Below are 9423 nucleotides of genomic sequence, written 5' to 3' on the forward strand. Positions count from 1 at the left end.
CGCGGGAAAGTTACAAAAAATGTTGTGCACACCGCCACGCGAAACGATGTCGCGTGCACTCAAAAGCGAACTTCCGCCAACACCGTGATGACGTCATATTTGCCGCGCGCACCTAAGCGAACTTGCGGACGCGTCGAGTATAAATCAGCTATAAATGTGCATTAGATACAGTGAAGAAAGCGCCTTAGTTTAGAACTCTTCTAGTTTGTTTTTTTATTGTAGAGTGTGTTAATTTGTGCAATGATAACCTACCAGCAATGTAAATTATTTTTTAAATATATTAGAATGAGTACATTACAATATAAATGTATTAGAACAAGTACATTATTATTTATGGGCTTAAAAACAAGATGCAAACAATCAGAATATTGTACCTGGTGGGGAGTGCACAATGTAAACATGAAACATATGCCATTACCTATATTGTACTGTGGTACAGTTATGGAGGCCCTTCATAATGCAGAGGTCAGCTGCCTGCTCTGCCAATAGTTAGAAATGGCACTATAGTAAGCAGTGTTTAATAAACAGCTGTTTTTCTAAATTCTGCTGAGGTGAAATTCAGTGCAGTCATGTATCTTATCGTGGCCTCTGTATCGTGATACGTATCGTATCGTATCGTGACTTTGCTGGTGATACACATATGAGGAACTTGTTTCTGTAGGTCTATGTAAATGATATGAAGATAGTTTTGCTCCAATAAAACTGTCAAATGCTCATGAAGTGAGGAGTCAGAGCAGTTCTGGAGATGTTGTTCATGTATTTATGTCCTCATGTAATGAGATGACCGAAGCTGAAATCACCGCGAGCGTCGCACACTTTGTATGTGTAGAAAACAACACTGCGCATCTGTGCCGTTTACATACACAGAGACATGCAGAACATGCTGGATCCATATTTAGATAGTATTTTTGCGGCTTAATATTTACAGATACTAGTCCATATTGCGACTCTATATAAGTGTACTGACCTACTTGTGATTAATTCATCCAAACTTTGACAAATTCCGTGACATTCCGCGTCATACAGTAAATTCCATTTATATGACTGGATTCCGCGATTCCGTCCACGTTTTCCGCATCGCGGAATAGATAATATTGAGGTGTTTTGCAACTTCAGTGTAACGTTAGTGGATTGGGATCTATTGCAACTTAAGCAACGTCTGCTGCTGCCTTACCTTTGAGAGACAACTGATGCGTGATCAGTGAAGCAGCTCCAGTTAGCAAGCGCTTTTGGAGTGAAAGTTAATTCCGCATTGATTGGTCGGACTCATGACTCCCAACAAATCAGATGAGCGATGGGCGGAGACTGCTTTAGGCCACAGAGTGGTGAGTTCTGACAGGCTGCATCAGAGCCAAATAGCGCGTTTCAAAATTAAGTTATTTTATCTGCGAATCGGTTTTGAAAATGACCGACACCGATAATCATAAAAATGCTTAATATCGGCGCAGATAATCGGCCAGGCCGATAATCGGTCGACCCCTAGTCCAGATACGTTGCGAATATGGGTGCGGTGCAACTATAACGACATGTGAATAATCCCGCCCACTCTAAAGCGGTACTGAACTGCAGTGGAAACGCAAACCGAGCCGAGCCATGTCGTACCGTACTGAGCCGTGCCGAGCCGAGTTGTATCATGCAGTGGAAAAGCGCTATTATTGACACATAGTAAGTCAGACCTCAGTAATCTCAATGGTAAATGGTAACTAGGGGCCGATACCAATATTAGGGAGTAAAAAAGACTGATATCGATATATTGGCCGATATTCTTTGTGTATATTTTAGTACAGTACCAGTCAAAAGTTTGGACACTTTCCCATTCGAGGGTCCAAACATTTGACTGATACTATATATAGAATACAGTATATACATAAACAGAATATATATATACATAAACAAATTTTTTGCAATGATCACTTTTGTGGTGATCAAAAACTTATAATGACGTGACAAAGATACGTAGTGGAGGCAGGACATTTAACAATTTAACAATAAACTTTATTATCCAAAATGAGTCTGACATCAGTGCACTGAACAGTAAAGTTGAAGTTTATTAAACTTTAATTCAATTCCGTACCATTCAACTTTATTTCTTTGAAGTTTATTTCACTTCGAAACATTCATTTACAGATTTGCGCTACTGTCTTCACACACAGACGAAACTTACTAGAGAAGTGACATAATATACCTCTGTAAATAAATAGAATATAAATTCACGTCTCGCGCACTTTAATGCCCTTTGAATGTAACGTGTACGTTCCCTTGGAACTGGAATCATGGCGGAATTTCATGTGAAGTCCACAGTTTACAGCTATTTGAGTAATAGAATTAGGGTTGGATGATATGGCCAAAATTTATATCACGATATATTTCTTAATTTCGGTCGATACGATATAATTCCGATATCGATATGGACACTATTAAAAAAAGCCTCATAAAAAAGGCTAAGAACGGCCACAACAGATGTCTGTACCTACAAACTTATGAAAAATGAATTTGCCAACTCTATGAAACCTACTCCTATAAAACTATATAATATTTTAAGAAAAAATGGCGCAAATAAATAAATGTTCACCTTTTATTGGTATTTAGCCTTCATACAAACAGGAAATGTGAAATCACTGTCAAATAAATCTCATACCAGTCAAAAGTTTATTGAACAGTAAGATTTTTTGTTTTTTAAAGAATTATCTTCTGCTCACCAAGCCTGCATTTATTTGATCCTAAATACAGCAAAAACTGTAGCATTTTGAAATATTTTTACTATTTAAAAGAACTGTTTTCTATTTGAAAATATAATTTATTCCTGTGATTTCAAAGCAGAGCTTTAGCATCATTACTCCAGTCACATGATCCTTCAGAAATCATTCTAATATTCTGATGTTGAAAACAGCGGAGTAGATTTTTTTCAGGTTTCTTTGATGAATAGAAAGTTAAAAAATAGAACAACAACAAAAGCATGTTGCTGGAAATGGGTTTATTATTGAAAATACAAACTGCTAGTCTGCCAGCAGAAGGCGCTGTGAGAGCGGTGGAACTAACGGTTTCTCCAGTAATGGCTGTAAACAAAGCAGCTCCGCTCATGAACGCTACTTTATCAGATAAAAATGCCATCTAAACTATTCTGAAGACAGTCAGTTCCCTTCAGAGATACATTCATATAAAACACCCGCGACGCGTTATGATTTTGAAACGTGCAGTGCTCATGTTTATTCAACGAAGTCAAATGCTACAAATAAATCAATGTATGGGAAACACTGGTAATGTATATCGGAAATGTGTTTAAAAATCATATCACCGTTATTGAAAAACATTATATCGCGATACATATTGATATTGAATTATTGTCCAGCCCTAAATAGAATATGTAAAATGTCAGTAAAATTAATATTAATTTTAGCCTTGCTTGACCACTCACAACACCCTGACTCAAACACAACAAAATTAATCTTAATATATTATGTCCTAGCCGCATCTGATTTCAATATCCTAAAAGAAACCATATATTTACACATCTAAATATAACATTCAATTACTTACATGACACAGGTGAACTCTTTTAAGATGATCTTGACAAATCTGACAAAAAATATGAAAAAACAATCACAAAAAGATTAAAAGAAGTATAGCAGGAAAGCATATTACACGATTCACATATATGTTGTTTAATTAAATAATTAAATTTCACTAACCAACTACAAAATACATTAACAGAATGTATGATGCTACACTGTAAAATAAACAAATAAATGAATACATATACATAACAACTGCTGCATGGCATTGTAACGAATCAGCTCATGGGAAATATGAATAATTAATCATAACTAGTTATAATTAATTATGAATATTTAGATCCGCTGTAGATATTTAGCTGACCTCTCAGGGTCAACTGTCTTGTCGATTCTAAGAACGTTAATTTCCTGGTTAAGGGAAATAACTTTCTTACTGTACAATTCTACAAAAGCTTGTAGCATAAATCTGCATGATTAAGTGACTCCAGTTATAAGCAAACAATGAACCACGTCAAGTGTGATACAAGTAAGGTTTTATTAACTACACAAACACTTAAACTAGTCTAACAGACTACATAAACACATAAACTGGTCTAACATACACATACACACACACACATAGCAAGGAAGCGATTTTCTTCCCCTAAATTCCAGGAGGTCGTAAATGTATCGGGTGTCAGGGTTACCATGGAACCAGGGGCCTGTTCGGCTTCCTGGGGTGTTACAGAGTATTTGTTAAATCTAGCTAACAAAATATATATTGTGTGTTTGAGTGGTCCAGACGCTACAGCATATATTTAATACCTAAATACAAATATTGAGAAAGTGTTTGACAGTCAGCTGAAAAAAATATACTTACAAAGCCAAAGACACTCAGTGCAGTGGAGCCTTTGGGTTGAAGCAGCTACTGACACAAAAACAAAGGGGATAAAAAGAAAAAGCATCACACAATACGAGTCAGATAATACATATATCTGTACAAATTAAAATTTACTAATTTTTAATCAATGATTATTGATCAGTGTGTTGAACATGGCAAATCCAAGATGCAGGATGACTGCTAGATTGATCACTTACAACAATCGAATGACACTCTGAAAAAGAAAGAAAGAAAAAAAGAATACATATTTTAATTATTGAAAATGATTATAATTTTAGTTGAAAATTACTTTTTTTTTAATTTTCTTCCTAGTGTATACACAGGCCTAAATGTTTTACTTTTATTGTAAGCCTTTGTTATTAAAAGGCAGAATTATTATTATTATCATTATTATTATTATTATTATCTCGTAGGGATAGGCTACATTAGCTTGTGGGTCTTTTCTGTCTCTCGCTCGCTCTCTCACACGTTGAGAGAGAGTGCGTGTTCAGTGCTCGTCAGTGTTGTGCACTTTCTCTCAGACAAATCTGTGAAACAAAACTGCCCTACAAAGGCAAAAGACCTTAACTCGCTAGATTGTGAAACTGAGAAAAATGACTTTAAAGTTTTTTTACTTGTCCAGCCACATTAATTATAGGTAGGACACTGGAAATTTAACAATTAGATGTTTTAGTAATGAAAATGGTCTACATTAAAAAAATGTGAGCTTAAACTTGATTTGTACCCCTATTTTAAAGTTAATGTACTCTGCCTTTGCATTGTCTGCAAAACGTGAGAAGTCACACCAAGGCAAAAGGCAGTAACTTCCACATTATCAATATTTGGTTGCTGATTTTCAAAATCGTTATAGTAACACCTGTGTAAAATCTAGTGATCATGGGCTATATCATATAGGCTATTGCATATACAGGTGCATCTCAATAAATTAGAATGTCGTGGAAAAGTTCATTTATTTCAGTAATTCAACTCAAATTGTGAAACTCGTGTATTAAATAAATTCAATGCACACAGACTGAAGTAGTTTAAGTCTTTGGTTCTTTTAATTGTGATGATATTGGCTCACATTTAGCAAAAACCCACCAATTCACTATCTCAACAAATTAGAATATGGTGACATGCCAATCAGCTAATCAACTGGCAAAGTTTCCTGAGCCTTCAAAATGGTCTCTTAGTTTGGTTCACTAGGCTACACAATCATGGGGAAGACTGCTGATCTGACAGTTGTCCAGAAGACAATCATTGACACCCTTCACAAGCGTCTCGTCTCGTTTTCGTCATGTGATAAAGGTTAGTTGACGATGATATTTTGTCATAATTTTCGTTGACGAAAGCAACACTACTCATACGTCAATTTCCCAAACACAACGTCTGGATATGACGCTGAGCACGTGCACTCAACTTCTTTGGTCGACCATGGCGAGGCCTGTTCTGAGTGGAACCTGTCCTGTTAAACCGCTGTATGGTTTTGGCCACCGTGCTGCAGCTCAGTTTCAGGGTCTTGGCAATCTTCTTATAGCCTACGCCATCTTTATGTAGAGCAACAATTCTTTTTTTCAGATCCTCAGAGAGTTCTTTGCCATGAGGTGCCATGCTGAACTTCCAGTGACCAGTATGAGAGAGTGAGAGCGATAACACCAAATTTAACACTTCTGCTACCCATTCACACCTGAGACCTTGTAACACTAATGAGTCACATGATACCGGGAAGAGAAAATGGCTAATTGGGCCCATAATTGGGTTTCATATTTAAAATATTGAATTTTTCCCAACATTTTTACCTTGTATGTTCAAAAATATTTAAAACGGTAACCGTATAAAATTATTTATACATTTTAAATGTTGTGGTGTAAATGCATTTGTGGCACCTCAGCTTCATCAAACAGTCTGTGTAAATACATCTAATGCCACTTCAGATGCAGCTTCTCTTTCCTCTGAAAGATGGAGTTTGTTGATAGTATGTGCACTCTAATGTGAACATTAAAATTTGCAAAAATAAATGACTCCACTGCTCACAAAGAGAAGTATGAACACAGATGACAACAGAGTTGCACTGTCCAAAAAGTTTTTTTTTACTTGAAGCATATATTGTCCTTTATTACAACAAAATAAAGGAAATTTCCTTTACCATAATGCACCAGAACGCTTGATTTACATGTTAAATTCTCAAAAATTTTCTTATGGGGGCTAACACACACCCGGAGCAGTGGGCTGCCATTTTTTTGCTGCGGCGCCCGGGGAGCTTTTGGGGGGTTCGGTGCCTTGCTCAAGGGCACCTCAGTCGTGGTATTGAAGGTGGGAGAGAGCGCTGTACATTCACTCCCCCCACCTACAATCCCTGCTGGTACGAGACTCGATTCTCTAACCATATGCAGAACTATGTCAACTTTTTGACCTCTTGTGAGTTTGCAGGTACAGTGGGGCAAAAAAGTATTTAGTCAGCCACCAATTGTGCAAGTTCTCCCACTTAAAAATATGAGAGAGGCCTGTAATTTTCATCATAGGTATACCTCAACTATGAGAGACAAAATGAGAAAAAAAAATCCAGAAAATCACATTGTAGGATTTTTAAAGAATTAATTGGTAAATTCCTCGGTAAAATAAGTATTTGGTCACCTACAAACAAGCAAGATTTCTGGCTCTCACAGACCTGTAACAACTTCTTTAAGAGGCTCCTCTGTCCTCCACACGTTACCTGTATTAATGGTATCTGTTTGAACTCGTTATCAGTATAAAAGACACCAGTCCACAACCTCAAACAGTCACACTCCAAACTCCATCTATATAAATGCAAAAAAATAACCACTGTAGGGAAATGGCGAGAAGAATAACCAAGTGCAGTAAACGGTAAAACGGTTTGCACTACAAACCAGTGTTTTCATAATTAGGATAATACATAAAAATAATATGGTAAGACACACCAGTTTGAAATATCAAGTCGCAAAACAATCGGTTTTGTACAGCTAAAAATAGCTGGAAGCGGGTGACACCGGAAGCCAAACACATTAAATGTACAAATGTCCGCTTCTGCTCTTATGGGAAAAATAAGGTGGATACTGGGCTGCTTATAATTTATGTTCCCACCAATGTTAAAATCATACATATGCCCTTGCTTCACATAACACAAAAATAAACCTGTCTTTGGTTTATTCTTCATTATAATACTATTACTGTAGCTGTTAATTATAATTATATTTAACAAGTCTTCTTATTATAACTACAGTGATTATACTCATTTAAAATTCATATTCATATTTTTAGGTGTTTTTTTTCTCTCTCTTATGTGTTCTAACAACATCAGAATTCTGAAAGCCAAAATATTTTAACAATATTTTTGGTGAGTTTGTAATGTAATACATTTCTTATGTAATAATTGTTATTACTTACATTATGATCTCAAGATTTTACGTTTTGAGAAAATTATTACATTATGGACATTCTATTACAATAATACTGTAATACTTATTTCATTATGTGCCGTTATTACATTGAGTTGCTACAGGGTTCACTTTTATGTTCACATTTCTCTTCTTTTTTTTTTTTTTTCAAGTTACATAATTATTTTTTTAACTTTTATTTCAGAGTTGATTAAAAAAAACAAGGAGAATGAAGAATCAAGTGAAGTTGAGGAGACAAATCATGTCAAACCTGGAGAAAAAACTTTGAGTTGCTCTCACACCAAACAGAAAGATTTAAAGAAAAGAAAAGCCAAGAAATCTTTCACTTGTCCTCAGTGTGGAAAGAGTTTCACACGCAAATATGGTCTTGATGTTCATATGAGAGTTCATACTGGAGAGAAACCATTCACTTGTGATCAGTGCGGGAAGAGTTTCACACAAGCAGCACACCTTTATGATCACAAGAACATACACACTAGAGAGAAGCTGTATGCTTGTGATCAGTGCGGTAAAACATTTTTATGGGCTTCAGCCCTGAAGCAGCACTTGACAGTTCATACAAAGGAGAAGCCACATTTGTGTCATTTGTGTGGAAAGAGTTTTTCATGTCTACCAAATTTGAAAGTACATCAGAAAATACATATTGTTGTGAGAGAGTACATGTGCTGTGAGTGTGAAAAGACTTTTACTTCAGCAAACTGTTTAAAACGGCACCAGAGGATTCACACTGGAGAAAAACCTTACAAGTGTTCCCACTGTGACAAGAGATTCAATCATTCAACACATCTGAAAACACATGAGAGGATCCACACTGGAGAGAAACCTTACAAGTGTTCACACTGTGACAAGAGATTCAGTCAGTCAGCAAATCTCAAAACTCATGGGAGGATCCACACTGGAGAGAAACCTTACAAGTGTTCACACTGTGACAAGAGATTCAGTAATTCAGGAATCCTGAAAACACACGAGAGGATCCACACTGGAGAGAAACCATATCACTGCACTGAATGTGGGAAGTGTTTCAATAATTCATCTAATCTACACAGTCATACAAAAAACAATCACAGTAAGTAGATCATCTTCAGATCCAGCACTTTCAGGCAGTGGCGGACTGGCCATCTGAAGCACCGGGAGTTTTCCCAGTGGGCCGGCCAATTGCGTAAATATATAGAATTAATTATAGTAACTGTGAGCTGAGGTAAGATGTAAGCAGCTGAATAGTGAGACAATTCAGCAATATTTGCGATAAAAAAAAAGGTTAAACAACAGATATTAATTTTCAGGGATACAAACTACTGGCCTTTTCGAATTTCTTAATGCCATTAATTAGGGCTGCACGATAAATCGAAATGGAATCAAAATCGCGATTAGATACAAGCTGCGATTGTCATGCGTATCTTTCAGTGAAGCACGGTTCTGTGATCAGCAGTAAATCTCCATCCAAAGGCCAGAGAACTCCAGGAAATGCCTATAGCGGTAGCTGGATAAACCGAAGATTTAACTGCTTTTATTGATTCAACGTGACTAATAAACACAGGACTACGGCAATATATGATTTATCTGAGTTCTTCTTATTATAATTTTCATTATAACAAAGTATATTTATAATGCAATGCCTTTATCAGTGCTTAGAATA

General features: G+C 36.3%; 1 protein-coding gene across 1 annotated transcript in view; it reads left to right on the forward strand.

The window, feature by feature from the left end:
• LOC107568425 (zinc finger protein 239-like) overlaps positions 1 to 8837 on the forward strand; it is a gene marked incomplete at its 3' end in the record, with an annotated part of 31317 nt that extends 22480 nt beyond the window's left edge. Inside the window, exon 3 of the mRNA XM_016254396.1 lies at positions 7972 to 8837. Coding sequence (XP_016109882.1) covers positions 7972 to 8837 — 866 coding nt within the window. The remainder of the gene's footprint in view (positions 1 to 7971) is intronic.
• Between the last annotated feature and the right edge of the window lie 586 nt (positions 8838 to 9423).

This window comes from Sinocyclocheilus grahami, unplaced genomic scaffold (assembly GCF_001515645.1).
Source record: "Sinocyclocheilus grahami isolate Dianchi unplaced genomic scaffold, SAMN03320097.WGS_v1.1 scaffold1243.1, whole genome shotgun sequence".
NCBI lineage: Eukaryota > Metazoa > Chordata > Actinopteri > Cypriniformes > Cyprinidae > Sinocyclocheilus > Sinocyclocheilus grahami.